Source organism: Falco rusticolus, chromosome 3 (genome assembly GCF_015220075.1).
Source record: "Falco rusticolus isolate bFalRus1 chromosome 3, bFalRus1.pri, whole genome shotgun sequence".
Lineage (NCBI taxonomy): Eukaryota > Metazoa > Chordata > Aves > Falconiformes > Falconidae > Falco > Falco rusticolus.
The window spans coordinates 119,368,254-119,394,668 of NC_051189.1; the positions used below are offsets into that span (position 1 = coordinate 119,368,254).

The 26,415-nt window shown below is 38.7% G+C and overlaps 1 protein-coding gene across 4 annotated transcripts; it reads right to left on the reverse strand.

Moving 5' to 3' along the window:
• Positions 1-174: 174 nt before the first annotated feature.
• HNRNPR (heterogeneous nuclear ribonucleoprotein R) lies at positions 175-26,415 on the reverse strand. 4 transcript variants are annotated; one of them, XM_037381131.1, is made up of 11 exons: positions 26,280-26,415; positions 19,783-19,948; positions 17,372-17,490; positions 16,827-16,934; positions 15,893-16,006; positions 8,776-8,952; positions 6,038-6,173; positions 4,774-4,979; positions 3,885-4,034; positions 1,680-1,801; positions 175-1,487 (listed from the first exon to the last, which is right to left on the reverse strand). In XM_037381131.1, the coding sequence occupies exons 1-11, from the start codon at positions 26,352-26,354 to the stop codon at positions 875-877; spliced, it is 1,986 nt and encodes a 661-aa protein (XP_037237028.1). In that variant the 5' UTR covers positions 26,355-26,415; the 3' UTR covers positions 175-874. The 4 variants fall into 4 exon arrangements, with proteins under 4 accessions (XP_037237028.1, XP_037237027.1, XP_037237031.1 ...); XM_037381130.1 differs by having other exon boundaries at positions 19,783-19,951; XM_037381134.1 differs by lacking the exon at positions 19,783-19,948 and having other exon boundaries at positions 26,280-26,411.

Here is a 26,415-nt window from a genome sequence, read left to right on the forward strand (position 1 = left end):
CCTTTGGGCTATCTGTAATTTCTCCTAGTTTTCAGTCTGATGTCCACAGTGCTACATGTTGGAAAGCACAAGAAATTTTGCATGAATTTGATCACTCACATAGGCAGTTATACTTTGAAAACAATGTTTTTCGCAAGAATTACCAATGAAATAATGTTTTAGGACACAATTGAATTTGAAATATGTAATGTTTTGAATAGATTTTTGAGTTTTATTGAAATCTTACATGAACAAGAAATTGGAAATACAATCACATCAAGGAACAAATTGCCACGGCTTTGACGTTTTAAGCCAAACAAATTTTGTAGGGCAGATTTTCAAAAAGGTGTGAAGTTATAACAATTTAAAAACACAGTTAACCTACTTCTAGGAATGCAAAACATACAATCATGTTATTTTCAATACAAGAAAACTTAATTTGTTTTAATTTCTTAAAACTACTAAGACAAAGCACTAGCTTTTACTTTTATGTACAGCATACTCCTATGTAGTCTATCCCAAATCCAAAAAAAAAAAAACCAAAAAAAAAACCAAAAAAAGAGGAAACTGTCCAAAACCAGAGGTTCTGCAAAATCATGATTGAACAGTGTGCCATTCCTGCTTTTAAACTGCTAAAATGAAGCCTAAAATGATAAAAGCATTGAAACCCCATATGGAGTTCAGGAATTCTGCAAGCCCAGTAATGTCCAAGTGCGTTTATGAAAAAAGAAAACTAAGAGACTCGAGTATATACACAATAGAGTGATTCTTCAGCCCAATACAAATGGCAGCCAATCGCTACTGAAGGATGAAACATTAAGCCAATTTTGTTTTGAAGGATGTAGAGCTATAGCCAATTCTATGTTTCCAATATTCTCAATCCCTCCTCACTTGTCTACTTCCACTGTTGCCCATAAGTATCCTGATAAAATTCCTGGTTGTCATTATTGTAACCATAGTTACCGGCATAGTCACCACCTTGCTGGAGCGGTTGTTGAGCGATGGGTTGGGAGCCCCAGTTCTGCTGGTTGTTGGTCTGACGGCGCTTGGAATCAGGTTGGTTGTACCCATCTGCCTTTCTCTTGCCTCCTACGTTGCCCCCACGGTTGCCCCTGGCTCCACGAGCACCGCGTCCTCTCTGCTGCTGTGCAGGACCCCCTCTCCCACCCCTGGCTCCTCTTGGTGGTCCCATGGGTGCCCCTCTCTGTGAATAGCCAGCTCTACCTCTTGGTGGTGGTGCTCCCCGCCCCCTAGGTGGTGGAGGGGCACCTCTCCCACCCCTTCCTCCTCCTCCTCTTCCTCTTATAGCATAGCCATCATCATAGCCGTAATAGGGATCTTCATAGCCACCACGGTAGTCATGATAGTCATAACCATAATAATCATCATAATAATCTTCATAGCCATAGTAATCTGGGGGATAGCCATATCCACCTCTCCCTCCACGGCCTCTGCCTCTAATAGGAGGTGGCATGCGAGGTGGAGGGTAGTAATAATAGTCTTCATACCTATTAAGAAAAAGAAACATGTAATTATTTATCTTCAAAAGTCTCCCAGAATAAAGTATAAATTTCCCCTTTTTTATTAACAGTACACAACATGGACAAAAGAAGAGTCATCCAGGTTCTTGTAAACCAGCTTGCGTTTTACAGCAGAACTTCATTCTGCAGTATTACAGTAGTACAAGAAGGAACACTCACGCAGTACTTCTGGAGGCCTGTCTGGCAGCCTGACGTTCTTTCCTTTTCTTATCCGGTGGCTTTGCTAACACTATTTCAATTTCTTCCCCTTCTATCTCTTTCCCATTCATTTCATTCATAGCCTGTACAAAAATTAGAAGGGAAACATCTATAAAAATTTGTTTCCATTCAAAAGTAAACTAGAACTTACTAAAAGAAACCAGATGGTTGTGCTGCGCCAGGGTGAACTACACCATGTGCTTCATTTCTGTGCTACTTAAACAGATTGTTACATATCATTCTTTCAAGTCCCACTTTATTCACCAGTTACAGTGAAGCAGCATTTTTAAAAAGTATTCTCTTTGTATCATAAAGTAAGATTAAAGCATATTAAGCATTATTTTTCATAATTCAGATGTAACAGTCACTTTTTATGTTCCTATATCCCCTAGAAATCTTTCCAAAATACAATGACAGAAGTTCTCACTACTCACACAGACATGAACACTCACTGTACTTGTAAGCCAGGTAGAACGCACACCCCCCCCCCCCCCCAAAGGAAGCCCAAATATAAAAATACGAATTAGTTAAATGCGCTACACAAGTGCCTCTGAGGACATTAAGTATTTCTGAGGACACATACTTAAGGGGTGGGGGGGAACTGCTGAAAACTGTGATCTCACCAAGTGAGGCAAGAATCCTCCAGAAAATTGCGACTTACGAAATGCACACACACAAGGAGAACTTTTAATCATACTTTGTGTATGTATATAGACTATACCCCCCAATTCTTTACCTGCAGTCAACCTGATTCACGTTTAACATTTCTGTGTTAGCATTTGCATTAACAGAGACTTCACATGTCTATACAGCTACATGCCTTAAGAACATTAGAGATCATGGCAATTTCAAAGAACGTATGGAAATAAGTAGATACTGGAATCAATGAGGCAATTCCATGCATTCCACACATTAATACCATAATGCTTTCATTAAAAAACAAGCACACCCACACACAAAAACATCCCACAAAATTCATAAGCCAATTTAGCGGCCATAAATCAGTCACACAGAGCAGATGTGGTAGTATACCAGCTTGTTTCACAGAAGACTAGCATCACAGATTCTCTGCCATACTGCATTTGATTTATCTTTTCTCGTTTGCTATAACTTATCAGTTGCTCAAATATAACAGACCACTTAAAAGTAAGGTCTACTGGGAAGGGACTGGAGATTGTTTAAAGACATACCACAATAAAACATGTCAGGAGGTGTTGCCGACTTACCCTTTCTGTCAACAATCTCTTACCCTGTCTTGGACATGGTCTAAACCTATCCAAACTGACTTCAACTTCATTAAGTATGAGTGACATTCATCCTAAAGCCAAACTCAAGAGTATTCGAAATCCTATTTTGGTGGATAGGAAAACTGTAGAGCAATTAAATGGTTATTATTGATAAAGTTGAGTAAAAAGCCTTTGAACTGTCTAGGAAGCCACTTACAATATACTTGCTCAAGACTCCAGGTGCAACACACTTCCTCCCCACTGCCTCCATAAACTATGGATTTAAAAACCAGATGGAGCAATTCCTATAGTATTCAATCTGCTGTGAAGTACAAACAGCAGAGATTAATGACCAACTGCTCTTAGATACAAAGGAAGACACCTTTGAAGCTTACACTAATCACCACCAATGTTTAACTAGTCCTATAGAAGAAACCATCTTGGGAGCATGTAGAGTTAAAAATAGGTAACGCATTAAAGGAGCTGCTAGTGTCATTCTTCTCCCCTTCACAAGGCATTTTTTTTTAATTACCTTGCAATTTCTGTTCAATACTTTCGTCACTCCAAAACTAAACACAGCCTTTAAATAGGGGTCTTTTGAGAGACAACTGATACCTTCTGCCAGTGTTTCCTCAGAAATATTGTCTATGTTGATTTTTTTTTTTCCTCTTCTCTAGACTCTCCTGCATTGGTCTATACCTTGCTTCCAGTCTACTTGTTAACTTGCTACAGTTTTGTCCTTTGCAAGTTTCACATCCTCCTAGCTACTGAAATCATAGGAACAAAATTATTAGTGTTAAAATTCTCACAATGGGAACCTTATTAAATGGGCTCTATAAATTATTTTGTGCAAATGGTTTTAAGAAAGTACTTGACAGTAAATATCTAGATAAGACAAACAGCTCACATCAATTTAGCTAGAAAAGAATAACCAACCTACCTTCACTGCTGCACCTCTGTCCTCAAAATGAACAAAAGCATAATCCTTCAACTTCTTTACTCTTTCCAGCTTTCCAAATTCAGAAAAGGATTTCTCAAGAATTTCTTCTGTCACAGTAGTGGCCAAATTTCTTACAAATAAAACTTTCACCTGGCGAAAAACATAAGAATGAAAGCTGCCATCTTTAAAAGTCAAAACTCAAAGGAAACTAACATAAACCAGTAAGGTGTTATTCTCTTCCCTGCATTAAGAACTTTCGGGTAATCTTACAAATTCTGCACCCTTTTAAAACAAACCACAAACAGAAAACTCACCACAGCCTCATAGTTACCTGTATGAAGTTCCCACAACTTCTCTCCCTTTCACAGTTCCCTTCCACGACCAAAAGAATGCCCAAACTTTGATTTCCTACTTCTGGGATGCTACAAATCCCAGTGAAATTTTAGTAAGAGACCTCAAGAGCAGCAAAGAGTTATCCCAAAACACAGGGATAAAGAGCACATCATTCCCTACACTGAACTTCACCTTCACATTACTCTGGAAAACAGTTTTACAAACACCCACCTAGTATTCATTATGAGCAGAAGCACATAATGAACAGGCTGATGTGCCAATCCAGTTGGATAACCCTGTACATTACTAGTTTAAATGTGAACAGTAGGTTACAACAGCATGTTCCTAATATCTTACAACAGCAGCTAATTTGCAGCACTCAGGCCATTCCAGTCTGCACTGCTTACTACAAAAATGCCCTCTTAACTGCTTTTTGTTCTTCAAAACTAGCATTGCTCATACAGGAAAAAAAAAAAAATCTTTGTCACTTTTTTTTTCTTTTGCACAAAGAAATTCCTCCTAAAGTGCAAAGGCATCCAGTTAGGTTTCTACTTACCTTTGCCATGACTTCTGGATCAGGTTCCTCTACTGGATCAGCCCATTCCACTGTCACAACGTTGCCCCAGACTTTTACTTTCCCACTCATCAGGCGGCGGCGAGCTTGTGCTGCTGACTTGTGATCCTCATACTCCAAGAAGCAGAATCCTCGATTCTTCTTTTTATCATCAGGTTGATGATACAAGATTACATCCACCAAACCCTCTGAAAAATAAGTCTTCAGTATTAAGCTTCAAAAGGAGAGGAAAAAAGCCATCCAGAGTCTACTTCAAAATGCCTTCACTTGTTTTTTGTAATACACAGCCTTTGAATTTTAACACCTCGTGCTCCCTCTCCTTTTCAGAACAGCATAACAAGTAACAGATATCCACCCGATTCACCCAGAAACAGATCACCTAGGAGGTGGAATTCCCCAGAACAAACTTACCTCACAATTAGGCCCTGCAAAACATCAACCTGAACAGCTTGTACAGAGTAAGTTTTCTATATTTTGTTTTACCATTTTTACATTTTTGGAAAGCAGTCAGCATTAATAGGTGGCATCTCCCCTGCCTCCAAGTGAAGCTGGAAAGAATTTCTTCCCCATCTCTCCAAAGAGAGGAGAGAACTAAACGAATATTCACCTTCTGTTTTCACCACTTCCCTGAAGTACTTATAAATAGCAATCCTAAAAAAGAAGCAGTAGGTTAAAACTCTCCTACAGGAACAAGAGCAGGCGATCAAGACCTCAATCTCTTATTTTAAAGCAGAAACATCCTTCCAGCGATGAGTTGACTTCTTTTCTTCCTACTTGCTGCATATACTGGGGAACAACACTGAAGAACTGGGACAGAAATTAATCTGTTATTAACTATTTGTACAGTAACATTCCCTCTACTCTGAACATACCCTCCCCCCCCTCATTCCTCAAGAATACATTTGTTTTGAGGCTCCCAAAAAACTTCTCAGTTGTGAAAGCAGAATCTGGCATAAATCCAGTTACAAATACAAAGCCTTCAACGGGAAGCTAGAACAGGTAACAGAAGTAGGACTTTCACTTTTTTTCCGAGTTCATTTTGCTGTTTTCATCTCAAATTGTAAGCCTACAACATCATTCACTTAACCATCAGTAAAACACACACTAGACCACACCAGAAAAACTTGGAATCCAATTTGAAAATAGTTTAAACAATAGCTGAATGCATCTGTCAAATAACTAGACCTACAAAACAGACCAAATAGTATTTTGTGATCAGTGTGAAAAACTCATTAAAAAGTCTTACCTGTGACTTTACTGAACTCTTCCAATATGTTTTCCTTAGTCTTGTTCTTTGGAATTGACCCAACAAATAACCTGTTGTTTGCCACGGAGATACATACTCCAAGGTGCTTCCCGGGACGGATTTCATAGTTGTCACACTAGGAAAATGAAGAGCCATTCATTTGCTTTATCCACAATAATATGGATAAAAAGATCCCCAAAATCATAAAATCAGTGACTTTCTTCATGATCTACCACTACTATACATAGCATATTGAATTCACACTGTGAGAGAATTACTAGAACTGCAGTATTTGGGTCAGCATTCACTCGGAAAAACACTGCCAAGCTTAGGTTTTCCATAGAAACTTCAGCAGTTCTGCTGAATAGAAAGCTACAAAGAAACTGATGTACAAGGAGCAATGCCTCAAATTGCATGGGGTAAATTCATTCCTCTGCTGTTTATTTCAGACCTAAAAGATCCTTCCAGACAACTGATGACTGTTTCCTGTGCTGGCACTAAATGTCAGTCTTTGCTGCTGTTATTAATAAGCAAACACATAGCATTATAGATACTACAAGTTCTTCCACTTTACATTGATAGCTTTTAAACACTGAAGCATATTGGCTGTGAGGTACTCAAGTCTAAACTACTGTGTGACCTTGTTTTCCCCACCCTCACAGCAGGGATTTTTTGAACCTTGTACATGCTAGGATTCTATAGTTTTCCACTGTCGAGTTTTAAAACTTCCCATTAAAAAACAAAACTACAGCCCACTGCTTCCTGCTTGTACCCACTGTAGGATTACCCTGAACACCAAGACTCCCAATAAGTTTTTAGAGAGACAAGAGTTCAACCTTTTTAAAAAGTTATAAAACACTTCAAGATACACATCATCTTTGTTTTAGGTAGGATTTTCAAACACAACTTAAGAGGATGGATGTTTGATCATCAGCCATCTTCTGAAAATCCCGTCCAATTCTTTGTAAGCAAGTTTCCAGCCGTTTTTACCCTAGCGGAGATGCGGCCATACAGATGACAGAGCAATTCCTTCAGTAGCCTCCTTCTTACTCAACAACTAGAACAATGTTAAGGTATCACAGGCTATCAAACAAGATCATTCTAAGGAAGACAAAAACATTTCAGAATTTTGCTTCAGATTGTGAAGCAGTGATTCATAACACAATAAAACTTAAGTGTTCCAGTACCATGAACTTAATCTGAATCTGCTTTTCAAATTATGTCTTATCTTACAAATCCATTTTACTTATAATCAATCCCATTCCCACAGGTACCTGCAAGCACAAGCCCAAGGCCCACCTGGTGCAGAGAAACCAAGACTTCAAAATTTCAAGTTTATTTTCTGGAAGAATCTCACTTTGCTATCAGCTATTAGCTCCAAAATTTAGCACGTCCATCCTGTTTTCTTCTCCCCCAGCAGTCCGTGGAAAATATTTCACCTAAATACAGGCCTGTCCATTAATGGTAGAGTGGAGGAGGTAGGCGGAAGGGACCCCAGATATACAACTTAAGGAATACATTCACACAAATTCACTTATTTGGTGCTATGTCCAGGGTATGGATGCCAGTCTTCCATCAGCGGCACGTCACTTGCTAAATCATCTTTCCCTTTCATCTCCCTCTATCAGTAAAAATTTAAAGTAAGAACTACGAGCACCTTCAACTTGGCATAAAAAGAAAAAAGTTTCAAAATAATTGTTCCCTCATAAGTGACAGTAACCTGTATCCACCAACTTCAAACACTGAAACCCAAGAGCAATCAATTGCAAAAACTTATTTTGTGCATCTCCTTCAGGAAACATCCAAGTAGGTTCTAGAAAGGAAAAAAAGAGTCTAAGCGGGGACATGCAATCCCTAGTCCTGGAGAAGCCCAATAGAACAACTGCAACTATTTCTAAATACATGAAAATATTTGAGGGAGCAAACACTGGAACATTTAGACGCAATGACTCCTTCTGAAGCCCTTACAATGCAATAGAATCACTTCTTAGATTTCAGGTGGGTTTTCCCCCCGAGACTTAACCAGATGTTTAGGTTCTCCATCCTTATTCATACAGGATAAACTGATTCCTGCTAAAACAAATGAGATAAAGCATTTTACCTGTTCCGATTCAAAGTACAAGCAGTATTTCACAGCCATATCCAAAAACTTGGGAGATACATACTGATCTGCCTAATTGTAGTTCCTCCTCAGGGGCAGGGCCAAATCAACCAGGGCCCCAACCAGACTGATGTCTGTCATTTTGAAACTCCAGGGATTGCTCTGTGTCCTTCGGCAAGCCATCTAGATGCAGGCCATGTCAGGTTTCCATGCAGTAAGCTGACTGCATGACTGCCATTGGAAAGAACTAAAGGCCACTGTGAGCCATAACGAGCACCAAGTCAGAGACCCCCTCCCACAGCAGCAAAACAAAGCATCCCTAATTAGCTCTATAGGAAAAAGGGTGAACACAGTGGAGCTCGAAGAATATATTTTCCAGTTGTTATCCAGTGAGCCCTTACTATAATCACCCAAGTACTCCAGCAGACTGAGTAGGCTATGGCACATTATGGTCCTAAAAGCAGAACATTATTTGTATACACTAAATGAAATCAGAAGGCAATTTTTAAGAAAGTAAAATTTTGAGTCTGTCAATGGATGCTTTAATGAAACACTTCAAAGACTTAATTATCTAAGAGATTACCCAACATGCTTGCTGTTTATTTTATCTTGTCCAGTCTGAAACTAAGTTACTCACCAGTTTGACTGCTTCCTGTGCTGCATCTTTACTACAAAAGGTAATGAACGCATAACCTCTGTTCTGACCAGAAAGAGGATCCATCATGAGGCGCAGATCCCAAATTGGACCAGCTTTCTCAAAAAGTGGCACCAATTCATCTTCATACAAGTCTCGGGGAATCTTACCAACAAAAACCTAAAAAGGAAGAGGATAGATACTTAAACAAAGCTTTTTCAGAAATCCAAATTTAAATACTTGAAAGTTCCTGGGAAAGGAAGCAGTTTGCAGCATAAACCATCACAGCAGAAACACTGTAGCTAACATCACTGTATGTCCTATTAAGTCTCCTAAACCTCCTACTTGTTAGTGCTAGGTTTTATATATGGAAAACCTGATTTTGTTATTTATATTGAAGAGGTTGTAAATTTCCATTACTGAAGAGGTAAACGGTTCTCACCTGGTTGTAACTTTGGCAATTAAAGACCTTACAGGCTATGTGGATGGGCATCTACATTAAAGCAGGCCAAGCGCTTCCTTGCTCTTGCAGTATTTTCAAATCATTCTGTAAATTAATCATCATTAAAAAGCTACAGACAGAAAAACGATCTACAAAAAGCCTTAAACTTCCCAGATGCACATTTCCTACTTCTTATATAAACCGCGATTTTATTTCTAGTCTGTATTTGCTTCAGCTTCCGCCAACTGAATGTCTTAATATTTGTCTGAGAAAATCTGGAGCCCTTGTGTTTTTGTTCCTTACACAGAGCAATTACAATAAACTTTCAGTTTTGTTAAGGAGTTTAATCTCTTCACCTGATGTTTCCCTACAAAGCTCCTCCCCACCCCCCCAAATTGTTTAATCACTGCAGCTCTACTCCGAAATCTCAAAAATCCCTGAATTGCTAATACAATCAAAACATTCCAAACACCCATTAAGACAGAATTCTATTTATTTTAACTTCAAATATTTTTTGTAGTAAAAAAAGCTAGAAGTCATCAACATTTTCCATCTAAGCAAGGCCTTGCCATAGTCATATCTGGTACGGAAGGCTTATCAGATAATTCCAAAACTAAAGACACTCAGAATGCCCATATAAGCATTGACATGAACAAACCAGTGAAGACACTGTGATGACTCCGATTTAAAAAAATGTGGAACACAAACTGTTTTCCTCCAAAGAAAAGCTAGAACCTTTAGATGTTTATGTTATACAGATACTCCTGAAATTCAGTTTCCAGATTATTTCTTTCACTTAGTTTATTTGCTATTGGGGGAAAACAACAAAAAACAAATATACCAAACAATGGATTTATCATACTGAATGAAAAATCTAATGGCAGAGTCAACAAGCTTTGCCTCCAATCTCCCTGAAAATCTTAGAAATCCCTACAGATGAGTAATCCCATTGTCACTACACCTGGAAAATTTAATCCTAAAACTATGCACAGTTTTTAAAGACAAAAAACTGATACCATCAAGGAAATGCACAAGACAGGAACTCAAACTTGCTACTAAGACAGTGAAACTGTCCACTGAACTCTCCATAAACTGTTTGAAGTCAGTCAAATGTAAAAAGTCTGCATTACATTTTTTGTTTCAGATGCTACTGTTTCCAGTAGAAACTGAGGGTGACACATGGGAACAGAGGACTTGAGAAAAAGAAAAACCCTAATTCAAACACAGTCAGTCTACTTTTCCAGCTATTTGCCAACCATTTACCATCCTGAAAGCTCCTATTTCCTCCTTTATTTCCAGGCTCTTCGGCTCACTCTCTACAAACTTTACACCAACAGTTCCACAAGACTGCTATGACACTTCAGGTCAGGTGTTATACTTTAAGAGCTAGTATGAGAAACGGAATTCAGAACTTAGTTTTAATGCGTTCATACCCAACCTATATTCTAGAGTAACTTCCATTTGTAATGGAAGGACTAGATAATTCTGTAGGAGTAATTCACATCTGAGTGAATTTGCTTGGAGCCTGTAAATTTAATATGTTAATGAATACATTAAGAAGATCAATACCAGACATGACAAATACCAGGTAAACATCTTGCAAGGATCAGAAGAAACATCTGCAGTAACTTTTTTTAAGATATGTTGATAAACTTGAAGAGAGTTGTTGAAAATAGCACACAACGTAAATACCAGATGTCTTGTTTCATTTTTTTTTAGGTTCACAAGAGTACTTTATAAAAAATTCAGAAACTGGCATTATCAATGAAACAATGTAAGAGAGCTTGTCTAAGTAGGATGCAACCACATCACTTCTGGGCCTTTGTTGGAATCACTGACCATTAGACTGACTTTACTTTTGCTTAATAAAGGATCTGTACAAAGTACTCCGTTATACTTCTTATTACTGTTCCAGAAGATTAACTATGAAAAATTTTAAATAAAAAAATATTCCATTTCAGTTTCCTGAACAACTTTTCAGTTCTTACTGAGGGGTGCAACCCACTTCTGCAGTCTAGGTGATGAGTCCTTCAGTATTTCAACAACTGACCCTCTTCTGTTGTCATCACAAGCTAACAGAAGTGTACTGTGGCATTGCAAGTGGTTCTTCAAAACCTCCCTCCTTTTAATGGTGCTCTTAATGTGCTTTGCAGTCAATTTTTCCTAAATGCCAGATTTAAGTGCTAATTAATGTAGCCCACATGACTGCTTCATCTCATCCAAATCTACAATCTTCATTTTAAAAAAAATACAGAAGCAGAAAAAAATTTGGCACAGTATAAAAAAAAGCCTTTGCACCCCACAGTTCTTCCAGTACAAAAGCGACATACCATTTGTGCACTAAATCCAGCACAAGCTTTGTCTAGTTCAATTCCTGCTGAGTTTATTACACCATTGCTTCTTAAGTATGATTCTTCCCATTCAATTTATTACAGACAAAAGCAATTTAAATTGCTCCAAAATCTCCAGTAACATATTTTCTATATTGCAAGTTCACAAGCCTTCTCTGACTTTTTGTTACAAATTCTGACCATGCACAGAGAGCAGCAGATGCAATACCAACTTACCACTCAGAGCTAGAAGTTATTTTGCACTTTTGATAACGACAATCAAAGTTGATGTTTATCCAATAAATTTCAGCTCTGTAAAGGACATGTAGCAATTCCTCTATTCTATACAATCTAAACTGTTACACGGGTATCTAAGCTTATACACCATCTTCGCACATTATGGACAAATAATCTGTTTACAGAATTGTCAAGTTTTTATTTCACATTAATGAAAAACACTGAAATAGAAGTATCTCAGAACTTCAGGAGTAGAACTTTATCTGGAGACCTCTCAAACTGAAAGCTATTCAGCAATCAATACAGACTTAAGTCAACTACTTTCTTCATGCTGGCTGCACTGCGCTAGTTCTGAAGTGCTTTCCCCCGATCTCTGCTGTAGTGCGGTAAAGGGCTGATATTTTACAATTACCAATGAAACCTCCTGTTCTTCAAATCATGTCTTAAATGGTATTATATTCACTTATATCAAGAGGTGAAGGATGGAAATAGAGCACCCCATCAGTCACCACCTCAATTTCTGGTGTAACATTAGTCTGGATAGGCCACATGCACATTAAGATTGGGGTTTTTTACCCTCCTCTAAAATAAAAATATATATATGTAAAAAATAATGATCCTTCAGTTCTCCTGAATTTAACAGCTAAAAGCTCCTCAATCAGCAGACTGAAGATCAGGAGTGAAAAAAAATATGTATTTTAATCTGTTGGGCAGATGCAGCTCAACTTGATTAGATATTTCCCACAAATGCAGACACTAAAGATACAGTGTCAGGCTTACCAACCAGCATTATCCAACTGGGACATCCTTTGTCATCCCTGACTAGTAGTGAACTTACGACTAAAGTTCCCTTTGTTCCTTATAATACCTGAACTCCCCGCTGTGACTGAATTTAATGAAATATAATTATATTTCATTATAACTTTTTCTGTCTTTGTCTTGTCTGCACTTAATTTCAAAGTTTACTGAAATTACTGTGTAGAAGTTACTATTGTTACTACTGTCTATGTATCGTCCAGCATTGCTGAAAAACAGGTGTATTTAAAACCACAATAAGAAAACTTCAAGTAGCTTTGTGTAAAAAACCAAACGAATTTAAGAATACAAAAAAATATATTTTTTCAGCATTGCTCACATATACACTTCAGTAAAATGATAAACTACAATTAGCATAGAGCAAGCATACCTAAGCAGAGCATGAGCTTTCAGTTCAAGGACCTATTCTGATTGTTCCTTGCCGCCCCCAAATTTATTTTTCTTCATGGAATATGCATATTCTTTTTAGAAATTATCCGTACTGTGATGTTTCTAAGCACCTTCTTGATAGTATACACAAAAACTTCAGCATCGCAAAAGATGCAAAACTAATTTATAAACCGAAAGACATTCAAGAAATTTACTATTTCCTTAAATCTAACCTGGTTGTTTATAGAAGAATCCCCAAAAGAACTCCTGTATCAAGGATTAGGCACAACAGGGTGATTGAGAGTGTTCAGAATAAACAACAAGACAGCCTGGTGGGGTCTAAAACCTTGCAGAAGAGGTAAGTGAAGAAACACACAGCTCAAGCGCTTTTGTAACCAAACTGAAGTTTGCTTATAGCTTGCTAGCAAGATGCACAGGTTCAATCATGACCCTGAATTTCCAAATATGCTTGCTGACTAGATTTTGTCCTTTGGAAGGAAAAAAAGACACCATGCATTTATATATAAAAATTATTCAAAACTCTTCTGACGATCTTTAACTTGAAAAAGAATAGCTGGTGTAACAGGAGGTAAGAAAGGACAGAGAAAAAGGTCTTAAATTTTAAGCAAAACAAAGGAACACCGTACAAGCCTCTTGAGGATAAGCAGTTATCAATGTTTGCAGATGCAAATGATAAAGACAGTGTAAGGAGAGGAGGAAACGCCCAAATAATTACTTTCATTCTCATCCAATAAACACTCCCATAAAGATTTCCAAGTTATCAACATCACGTGACCTCACTATAAGCAAAAATGCTTTATGTTGGAGCAGCAAGTCCTTAAGTAAAACTAATACTCAAGTTTAATATCAAATCCTATTGCAATTATTTTCTCCTCCAAGCTTCCACAGAGCTGTAACTACTTTGTCTTTATTGCAGAATCACATTCCAAAAAGGTCCAGCTTAAGGCCCACCCACTTGAAAAAATACATTGGACAACTTCATCCACATAATCCTTTCAACGATGTGTTCACTGTGACAATTTGTGAATATTTAACAAGCTGAACATTCCCAAGATTATCTATCAATACTTTCGTTTTACTGCACAATTTTCAAGTACATATTGAAAGTTACAGCTACAGTTAACATGTAATGAATTCCACTTTGTTTTAAAAAAACAAATTAGTTAACACGCAAATATTTACAGCAGAAAGACCTGGTATTTTGGGGGGAGAAAGTCTACCTAGTATGTACCTTCTTGAAATCAGTGACAGTACTTGGGTATCCTTCAAAAACAGAAGTTTGCCTATACTGACATCAGTTACAGCTCTGGCATCAACGCATCTGAGCTCTTACAAGCTATGAGAGCTTCAGTATTAGATTCACTGCCACAATCCAAAGGGATACATCCTGTGTTTTTTCATATTTTTTACCCACAATCTTAATAAAGGAAGCATTTACACTGCTACATAACCAGAACTGTTGAGTACAAGAGAGAAGTGGTTCTCAAAAGCTTAAAAAGAAAAGAACCAAACTAAACAAAACCAACCACAACAAAAAAACCAACCACCTCATTTGGGGGTGGGGGGGTGGTGCCACACAGTAATCTCCAGTCACTTGTGTTCAAACATGTTCTGCCCCTAGTCTACCAAATCATAAGATCATGTTTAAAATTGTTGATCACTGTGGCTCAGCTCAACAATGAGGGCTAAAGACTGGATTTGATAAAGCCTACATCAGTTTTAGCAAGGTGTTCAACATCTCAGCCAGTCAAACCAAGCAGCATGTTTAAAACAGTAATCAATCTTTAAATCCTACAAAATACCAGCAATAAATTAATTTGGTAGAGGTATGGTTTCTATAACTAGTCAGCTGGGTTCTACTACAGCCTCTAATGCTGATTCACAGCAGAAGCATTTATATTCTTACCTTAAGGGAGTTTCCACAAGTTACCTGTTCTAGCAAGCTTCAGGAAACTCGAGTATAAAAACATACTCTTAGTAGTATTAAAATACAGGCAATTTTACATCTTTCCTGTGACTTCCTAAAGGCACTAACCATCACCAATAGGACAAAATACCTAAGATCAGTCAAGTAGTTTTCAGTCACGAATAGAACAGTTCAATTGGAAGGGACCTATAATGACCACCTAGTCCAAGTGCCTAACCATTTCAGGGCTGACCAAAAGTTAAAGCTTCTTAAGGTTATTGTCGAAATGCTTCTTAAACAGTGACAGGCTGGGGGCACTGACCACCTCTCCAGGAAGCCTGTTCCACTGTCTGACCACCTTCTCGGTAAAGAAGTGTTTCCTAACATCATCAAGGCATGGTGCAATTAAATAACAATTTACACCAGTGTGATTATGTGATGGTAACACCACTGAGTTGGTAAACAACTTGTAAGCCACCTTTCTGAATGCAGAAATGCAAAAAAATTACAAAAGAAAACAAGCTACATGTACTCTTTCAGTGTGGCAGGTTCACTATCAGTGCATGCAAGCATCAAGGATGTCTTCATATAAACTGAAACAAAAGCAAAGAAACAATTCCTTAATAATTACTAATCTCAGTTGTCCTCTTCAAAACGTTGTATGTAATTATCTTTACATAATACCCAAGTCTTTTTCACTTTCAGTACTTTTTAAGTGGTGGACCATTAGCTTTAGGGTGGAACATGAATTCTGACAATTCAATGATTTAATTTACATTTTAAGAAATTTTACATAGCCTTTCCACTACACTCCATGCTTTCCCCCCCAGCCTACTACTCCGACTTTTGCAGGCTACTGAGTAAGAAAGACTAAGACACACATAGAAGAATGCTTTCTTCTACAACAGTCTAAGTTTTCACTTGTAATATAGTCAGTTTTCAAGTATTTATCAGTTTCCATAAACATACAAAATAACAGATTAGTCTGTATATACTAACCTCTGTTCCAATACCAGGCTGAACACCAGAATATACAGTATCTGGAGGAGGGCCCCCATATTTCCTCTGTCCTGTAGTTACATCCAAAGTGTAACCAGTCCTCTCTAGCAAAGCCTGAAAAAAAATTGTCACATTAGCTACAGGGGAGGGGAGACAGTGGGTTAAAATATAAAGAGTAAAAAAGTGACCTGAGAAGCACTTCCTTATCTGCTTCTTGCCACATCCGATAACAAGGCATATATGGACAGACAGAACCTACCAAAAAAACCCTGCTGTTCTGGGGGTTTAAAAAGCCACCACCGTAACAGCAACGTTAGTTTTATACTACAAAGTCACTGGAAAGAACTTTTTTCCTTTTCCCTTATATTCCTTTTTATATGTAGTAACCCAAAAACTTAAGGGCATCATCCACTCTGTACTTCAGTTTTTGTTAAATGTAATGATTTATTTTACATTTTAAGACATTTTACATAGCCTTTCCTAAGTACATTCCACCTGCTTCCCCCCTCCCCCCCCAACCTATTAATTATGGTACAACAGAAGAGTTTCTTAATATACCAATACCTTGTTGAAACATTCAGTCTCAAGAGTAATTTTGTAAGCATATAAAAGCTTTAAAAGACCAACCAAGACAATTCTTAAATAGATACCAATGTTTTCACAGACCTTACATAACATCATGTTCATGCATTTTGGCAATTGTGTCATCAGGAACAATCTATCTTCAAAAGTCTCCCAGAATAAAGTATAAAATTTCAAACAAGCACTCTCTCTTTTGAATCTCTACCGTGCACAGATTTCTTTAAAGCGAAGTGTGAGCACGCTTATCGAGGTAGCATTGATGCTTTTTAAGTACATTCAATAATACTTCCATCTGCATATGGGTAATACACCAGGTAGTAGTACAGAACAAAGAGCATTTTCTAAATGTTACCTTAATCTTGGCTTCATCTGGTCCCTTCGTTGATTCCTGTACTTTGCTGCCTTGTTTCTCCCTTTGCCTGTAGGTCTTCATAACTCCACATAAAAATGCACTTTTGTTCTGTAGATACAATTTACAAAATAATTCAATTGTCTGTACGACAAGCTCTAGGAATCCACTGAACCATACACTCCATTACCATGAGGTCACTATATCAAGCCAATACAATAAACAAAGTGTCAAAAGAATCCTTTAGAAAAATATAACAATTAATTGAACAACTTGAACAACCTTGTCAGACTGAAAAAATCGTCAGATTCCAGACAGTATTTTTTACCTTATTTTCTCAACTGCACGCTCATTTTTATTATCTGGAAGCTTTTGCTTTGCACTCAAGTACCTACACATTTAAGGCAGTTTTTAACAGGTTTGTGATTTGGGTTTGAAATACAAGAATAAAGCAACATCATTTAATTTCTAAGTCACAACTCTCCTGCCAATAGTGCCAGAACACTATTCATACTTATGTGCTCACACTCCTGGAGCTCTCACCTTACCTGTACATGCGACAGGTCACTTTCTTTAAACTGCTGTAATACAGAGAGGGCTCCTTCTTCATTAAATTCCCTAAGAGCATCAATTGCTCTTTCATCAAGATCGACATAAGCTACCAACCCTAAAAGTTAAAGATAAAGAAGTTACAGATTTCTATTGAATTTCATACAAACTAAGAACTATGCAGTTTGCTTTTAAAGTAAAAAAAATTATGTTCCATAGCAACAGAATTATACATTTAATATAATTACATATTCCTACACAAGTATATGAAAGAACATGAGTACAACAATGAAAAAAGTGAAATTAAAATGCATATACCTAAGCACTAGCTGACGTGCAAGATTATACCCCATGTGTAACAGTTTTCTAACATTCAGGAATGCAATCTGCTGCATAAAAGCAGCGTTACACACCAGGGTTTGAAACAATGAACTCTGGCTCACTTCTAATAATTTGGATTTTGTTTGTTTGCCTTTCATTTTGTTTGTCTTTCCTTCTTTGGAATGGAGCTGGTCTAGAATAAGCTGACATATGAAAATTACAGGTATCCTAATGTAGGTGAAAAAGGAGCTATCTAACTGACAATCAAATACTTATGAAGCTCTACCCCACAAAATATTAGGAAGTAGAATGATTTATTCACTCTTTCCTCCAACTTGAAAAAGCAAAAATTAGTGGACTTCCTGTACGTCTAAAATAATGTATATTTTTTTTACTCATTTTGTTGCTCTATGCAGTTCCAAGAGCCAGAATTCAAGAAGGTATTATTTCGAGCCCTGCTATGTACCCGAAAAGGCTAATATTAATTTTACAGGTACAGAATCCCCCAAGAAACATTGGACCAGTTCTGAAGCACTTTTTCTTTTTAAGGATCTTTACAGGTTATTTCTTTCCTTTTGTGATGCACTTGCATAAGCTGTGGAGTGTGAGAAGTATAGATTTGCACTTTTTAAAACTACAAGACAAAATTTAGGACAGATACCAAGAACTCCACACACTTTGCAACAGCCTGATTTCCAAAATACACAGATTATTTAACTGCTATTTGATTTTAAAAATGCACAGTAGTGCCAAGCCCAAGGACTACATTTCAGAAGTGATCCTGCATATTGGAAGGCACCTGTAGCTTTCATAGAAGACCTCAGCAGATTAAAAATCCCTAAATTCCACCCCAAATTTAGCTTGGGTGTCAAAAGTAGTTTGCTTCACTGACAAACCCCTGCACAATGCAAACATCTTCAGTGGCATTAAGGAAGTGTGAATAAATGTTTTCAGGTTACTCATGCATTGGAATTATACTGGATAGTCAGGTTCTGGGCTGAAAAGCTTTTAAATCCCTTCAGAACTCCTCACAACACAACCTAACTGCAACACGTGTTAAAGCCCCACAAGTTCCTCTGTCCAGGCATTTACACCTTCTCTCAAACCATCAAGTGCACGTGATAGTGACCCACAGTTAGAAAGTGCATATCTGAAGCCAATAAAAGCTGGTAAAGCTTGATGAAAGCTCACTGTGAATGACTTCCAAAAGACATCACCCACGTGAGCCAGAGTATCATACTGAAGATTGATAAGGTATTGTTTTTGAACTGCCTTCACTTGGTAAGTGGAATTTTGACTCTTTTCAACAAAACTGTCATCTTGCCACCAAGGCATTCAAGATAAGCACATAGAGCAGTTCTACTGCTTCTTGTAAATCTGTTCACAGAACACAATCTAAAGAGGAAAAGGAAGCCTCTGGCTATAGGACAAAATAATAAGGGGGTTACAAAAACAAAATACCTTTGTATATAAAGAAACCTCTCTAGAAGTTGCAGAGACCACTTGCTACCAGCAAGGTATTACTCTATTTGCTAGATAGCTCAGTCCTCAACTTTGTTGAAAAGCAGTTAGTGTCAAACTGAACATTTCAGTGTAATAACCAACATGGATTAAACTGTCCACTCAGAACTAGAGAGAACAAAAAATCCACAGGCAGACTCAATTCAAATGTAGTCCCAGGCAAGACAAGCTAGTTGCTTCTCTCACTATGTCACCTATCCAGCCTTTGAGTGTTTAAGAACTACTGTGAGGAGTTGACAGTAGAAAAGTAAAAGCAAAATGATGATTCGGGTTGAAGAAAAAAAATGCACAGTTTAGTATCCTCAAACATACATCTTTATTTGACAGCATCTAAGAAACTAGTGCTCTGTGCCCTAAAGCAACTAAGATATCACATACAACACTAAGGATGTGTCAAGTAATTAGTCAATGTCAAACCCAATTTGCCTTTAGGGAAGTCAAAGTAGCAAAACATTCAGAGCTACACAGATCAAAAACAATGAATTTTTTAAACCTTAATCTATAAAAATTTGAAAATGGTATGCCCTCACTTTCATAACCAGTCAGAAACAAGAAATGCATATTATACCTGTCTGAAATATTTCATCAAGTCTCTCTGCCACCTTCTGTGGGAGGCCTGCCTCTATCAGTGTCTTGTAGTGTTCTGTGTGAGTTACACTGGAAGTATCCATTGGTTCTTCCTCTTCTTTTAACTGTACCGCATTACCATTCACCTGATTAGCCATTTTATTATGCTGCTGGAAAAAATTCAGGAGCTATATTACAATAAGCCAGAAATAACTAGTTTGTAGGACAATGCATGATTTATCTAAACTAATTTGTATACATGCTGCAAATGACCTGTATCAAAAGTTTTATTTAATACTTTTTGGATGCAGCTGATCTAAGTTTCAAAAGAAAGTACAACCCTTAATATTGTGGAAAATGTACATGGAAGAATTTACATAATTTTTTTTAAAAAATGTACTTCATGTACATAACGATGTCTAAACTTTATCTGCTGATTGTCAGTAAGTTAACTGGTTACCATAGCAGCTAGAATGTACGGGGATACGATAATAACATCCTTCAACGAAGAATCAGAAGACCTAGTGCTATTTTCATTTCCCATTCCTCTACTTTTAAAACAATCGCTTAAAATGTAATGAACACATAACCCTGCAGGGTAGCTTAATGTACAAAAATGTCAATACTTGTTCACTAATTTTCACTTTCTTGGCTTGTTGCCATGTCTTCCTTCAAACCCACCATGCTGCATAAGACTAGCCAAACACCTTCTCACAACCATGTCAGAACTCAGTAAGGACAGAAAAATTGCACACTCTGATGTACATTATAATTTGAAGCTGCAACTGAACTGTTTGCATGCTTACAGTTTTACTCCAATAAGAGCTCTACAAATCACAGCCACTTTTAATATATAACTTAATGGTTTAAAAGGAAGCCATGACTGCAGCATCTTCAGTTCTTGGATTAATAAAACGACTTGCTTTCAGAATTAACAAACTGATTCCAAATATGTGCACTAAAAAATGCACAACTATAGTCTCAAACAATTCCAATGGGCTTTGCCCAATTCATTAAAAACAGTTTCAATTTCTCAATTAGCCAGCCAGCTGATATTTAGTACTCTCAAATAAAAAGGCTGACAAGAGATGATTCAACTACCCAGCAGAGAACATTGGGATGATCAGCTGTTAAGTTCAGAAATGAAATGAGCCTCAGGCTTTAAAAGATGGGGAAGAAGTCTATGATCGGCAGTGAAATGAGAACCAGGTAAGACATATGCGGCATGGTCAGAGCAATGCAATTAAGTACTAGAATACAGGTATGAAGATGATTCAAGAACAGGTGTTGGTTGTTGGTTTTTTAAGCACTAAAACCTCAAGCTATTTAGTATGCTGCAAAGTGAGTCTCCAAACACAACCGCACCTCTAACAGTCATTTGTATACCCACCCCTTCTAGACTACAGCTCATGAACTTTTTGGAAGATATCCTATGAAGATTTGCAAGCTCAAGCAAAGAAAAAAAAAATCATTTTCCTTCAGACAGAAAAATAATGATTTTACTAAAGCTGTCTTGACTTAAAGGGCAATTTTACAGAGCTGTAACGCAGCCTTACATTGTTTCTGTCAGATGCCACCTCTTTATGCAATTAGCAAGGAGAAGAAAGGAAGTTTTCCTTATCTATGTAACACACACATATATATATACACACACACACATTCTGTTACTTGACAAAGAGAAATTGCTTTCCAACTGATTCAGTTTACTTAAAAGCAACTGTGACCATACCCTAATTACAGAAGAAAAAAAATGCTACCTTAAGACTCCAATAACGCTTACCTATTATTACAGGTATTAACTAAACTCTCAAAACACTAACTGATTTTGAAGCTTCTGTAGGTTACGAACATAACAGAAAACAGAAGTTAGCTAGACATCTGCTTGCTAGATAGCCTCTGCAAGATCTCTACTCCAAAACACTGCAGGACAGAGGGGGGTTTAGTTAAACTAAAAATGCTTTGGGTACCGCATCATTCTCAATCCCTCTTCTCAAAAACGCATATGACAATATACACAAAAAATTAATAGGGAGGGGGTAGGGGGTATTTTTGTGTTTACCTTTTTACTGCCTTATTAAACCAGTTACCTGTTCATATATTGTCTTCTCTGTACACAAAAACCCCCGCCAAGAACTGCAAGGCTAAGCCAATACATAAATACACAGAAGCTACTTGAAACAATTACAAGTACCTTCTAAACCTCAACGGCTTATGGTGATGCCCTCAGACATTTACGTTTTTTATAAACCCAGACTAGTTTTCAAGTGTCACGTACCCAAAAGTTTAGTACTCTTCTCAGTGTTGCCTGTTACCTGAGCAAAATGTTAACAGCTATTCTGCGTCCAGGCAGGAACACCTCACATGCAGTTCAATAACTCAAACTTCTGACAGACAAGATTTTCAGCCTAATGGCTTGAAAAGGCATCTACCTTCAACACAAACATAAACCAGTGTGTGGAGCAGTATCTAAACTCTGTGTATCAGATTACTACCCAGCACCACAACTGATCAAATGCTTTTTTAAATAGGCTTTTAGACAATGTAAATTAAACCTCAGCTGTATGGCTTATTTTTGCTTAAGAATGGGTATCCTCAGAAAGAACTTCAGTCAAATGCAGTACATGTTCCCCACACAGAAAAGTTCAGTTTGGGTGTTCAAAGTCTAGCCATTTCCTGTCACGCAAATTTATTTAAAAATACTTTCTTAAAATAAATTTACTCTGGAAAATTCTGAAGTGACATAGCTGTCAAAATATTCAGGTCCCGACAGCATCCAGAAGAAATATATTTATTTTTACAGTTATAGCAATAAGCTGAGTTTTCTTCCTGAATGATCACCAACAAGCAAAATCACATCTCTTACAATACCGAATCTGCACTCCAAGTTCAGCAGAGATACACTGGAGAAAGTCATAGCTGAAAAAGATCATTTAGCTCTCCCTCTAAATAACATCAGCTAGATGTAGCTATCAAGAAAAATATTTTTTTAGCTGAATCTATCAGTAAGGAAAACACACAACTGTTTCATTAACATTTTTGCTCTCCTCTAAAAAAATATTAAAAGCATATTAAAGAAAAAGAGGAGTGATACCTATGTTTTATGTACAGTACGTCCTTGTGACTCAGCCTATGAGGCCAAGCTACACAGAAGAGCACCCACACACACTCAGAAGTTTTTCATTTGCATTAACTAACAAAAATATCTAGAAAAGAAGGCAACTGGTTGAATCAACAAGATTTTAAGTGTGCGTTATAAGTAAAGGATTATGTATATTAGTATGTGTAGTGTAAGTATTTGTTTTTAAAACATGCAGAAATGCATGAACTTACATGAGTGTACACAAAAATGTGCTTAACATGAGCAGCAGTAACAAATGCACACTGGGGGCAAGGAGAATTTCCACTGGTGACTGGGAGGTTACCTAGCTTCACCACCTCGGAACTTGGTGTATGGGGAAGGGGAGGACTGTCTTGTTTCAAACTTTACACTGCTGTTGTCAACAATGTTTTTCTGAAGACCATGAATGCTTTACCATATAGAACATGTTTCTAGCCTGCCACTACCTTTCACCTAGAATTCCTGCACCTCAGAAGAGTAATTTGCAAAGCACCTAGTCCCTTTTTTAAACCCTAATCGTATGACAAGTAGGTTAAAAACTACAGGTGCTTTTAAATCACTCAGAAACAACCTCCTTTTTCTTCTTTAGCAGCTCAAACAGTAGTCTTCCTAGAAAACAAACAAAAAAAATGAACACACACCTCAGCCTGCTAAGTGAATGGCATCTTGAAAACTGAAACTCGACCTCAGCCTCAATCCAACAATCCCTGGTTAAACAGCCATGATGTTACTACTCCCTGTATTTTATACCATGCCTCTAACAGAGGTTGCCACCCACAGACTACCTAAGTATAACTCCATCCAATTAATTATAAATTCACAGTCTAGTTAACTCAAAACACGCTTAGTAACAGCTTAAATGAGCAGGAATGCCATTTCTGGCAAAGGGACAATATCTCAAACTACCATAACCAAGTCCACAGTGATTATACATCAATATTGTCTTCAGCCTTCTGCTACATAGCTTTTGATTTCAGGGAGGAACTAAACTTACTTTGCTCAGGTGCACAGGAAACATAACTAATTCATACATAAAAACTTTGCACCAACTTTATGTCACCATTTTTCCTACCCAATTTTATCTGTGTCAAGGACTTAAGTTATACCACATTAAAAGTAGCACTGAGTGGAAGTTAATTTTGAGTTTGTTTTTATTTCTTTTTTTTTTTTAAATGAGCCACAAGAAAACAAGTGTAATCCCTATAGTTATGTCTTACACTTCAAAAAGGTTCTTGTCAAAACAGAAAGTAAAAAACACTGAGTGAGGGGACTGTAAGAAGTCACATTAAAAGACTGAATTGGGGGTTTATTTAAAGCCTCATTTGTTCACATACATTACTGGCACATCCCTTTATTATTATTATTTTTTACAGTAAGCATTATAGCCATTTCTTTTGTACCATAGCTTACTCAACCACAGAAAGTACATTTTAATAGCTTAATTTGATGTATTAAAAGTGTTTATTAGCATGAGTTACAAGACGACTTGTTTCAAAGTTAATCACATGGTGAAGGCCTTTACACATTAGCCAGGTTTCCATACCAGCGTTTCAGTGGCAGACTATCTTTACAACAAAGTGTAGCTAGGACTCTCACCCCTTCAAGCGCAGAGTTCTCAGCCTTTCCCATTCCACAACCCCACAAAAATGAAAAAAAATATGAGAACCTCCATCATAATGCTATGCAAGACACTCGCACAGAACTAGCCCATACAGAAACTATGCTTCAGTATCGACACAAGTATCAGTGGTAGGTGGCTTTACCACAACAGGTTAGCAAAGTGCACATCAGTGCCATGAAAATCCAACACTGAGCATCAGCAGCTACTACATTTTGCTAACCAGAACTATGAAGCCTGTGCACACTCATTTCTAACCGGAGTTGGCCATTCATAGCTCATCTGGTTGTTTGGGTTGTACAGAACAACATTTCACGGCACTCCAGTTCAAAGCAAAACTTTAACAAAAATTACTTTTTTCTGATGAATTTATCCTCAAAGATTTTCTCAGATCTTTGCCTAGGAAAGCAGAGGGTATTGATTTTTTTTGACAAAACTATTAAGTGTTAGCAGGAAGCTCAACTATTACTGCAACAGTGTTCACACCTAGACACAAAAACTGAGCGGTAAGGATATTAAATACTCATGGGAAAAACAGTTTCTAGGATACAAAATCACCAAGCAGGCTCTGCTAGTTTGCAAAACCCACAGTTTGCACAGGTAAAAAAAAAGTAAGAATAATTACATTGCGAGATGCAGAATTCTAGTTAGATTACCTTTATTTTTAGATGACATGCAAAAAGTCAGCGTTAAAGTGTACTATCAAGGAAAAAAAAAAGGAAAAACCCAACTTCATGAGCATTAACATCTTTTGCAGCACAAACTGCTGACAGGATCCTTTAGCATAGCATATGGAGGAAAGGGAATCTAAGCAACCTTTTCAAAAGGAGTAGTCCAGCATAGCTTAAGGACGTAACTAGCTGCATTCAAAAACTGGCAGGTAACAAGACCGCTAAGACCCAGTAACTAGAGCCTTATTTTTAAAATAACAATAACATACTTAAGCAACTTTCAAAGATTTGGTCAAGTCCTTCGGTAAAAAATAATTTAAGAAAAACGACGTCTTAGCAGCAGAATTCTGGAGAATTTGTCCTTCGGAGCTTTTGACAAGTGTTACTGTCTCAACTACAGCACCAAGCGCGAGCCCGAGAGCTGCGAGTAGGTGCAGCGCAGCTCTCCCTCCCCGCACACGCTACGTAAGGGCTTCGGGAGCGCTGCAACAGCGATGCGTTCCCTGCCGAGAGCTCCCCTCCGTCCCCGCAGGCCCACCGCAGCGCGGCCCGGGCGGCCGCTGCCGAGCAGGGCGCCTCAGCCACCCCGGCGCCACGGCTCCGCAGCGCCGGGAGGGGACCGAGAATGGATCCGACCCTGAGCGCCGGGCCGCCCCCCCGCGCAGCGGCCCCGCGGGGGGAGCGCCACCCGGCTCCCCGCCACATGCACCCAACGCGCCCGGCTGGGCGGAGCGGGGGCAGCCTCGGCCCGGGCCACGCCGCCCGCCCTATGCGGCCCCGCGCCGGGCCGCCCCCCCGCGCCAGGCCGCACGGCCCGCCCCCGGCCGCTCCCCGGCGCCACCTCCCGCGCGCCGCGGCCCCCCCGCCCCGCCGCGGCCTAGCAGAGCGGGCACGCCGCCGCCGGCGCCCAGCGACGCCCCCGCCCCGCCGCCCGCACGGCGCGAACGCCCCAGCCCGCCTGCGCCAGCGCAAGGCCTACCCGGAGCCCGCGGCCACCCGCCCCGCCACGGGGGCTTACGCGGGAGCCCTCGTTCCCGGCCGCGGGGCCCCCCCCGCGCGAGGCGGCCCCCCTGCGCCGCCCAGAGACTCACCGGAGCGGGGCCTGCGCGGCGCAGCTCGGGCCCAAGCAGCGACGGCAAATGGCGCGCGCTCCTCCTTCTCCTCATGGACGGCGGCGCGACCCCGGCAACACGCGGGGTTTCCCGGAACTGTTTCCAGGGACCGCTG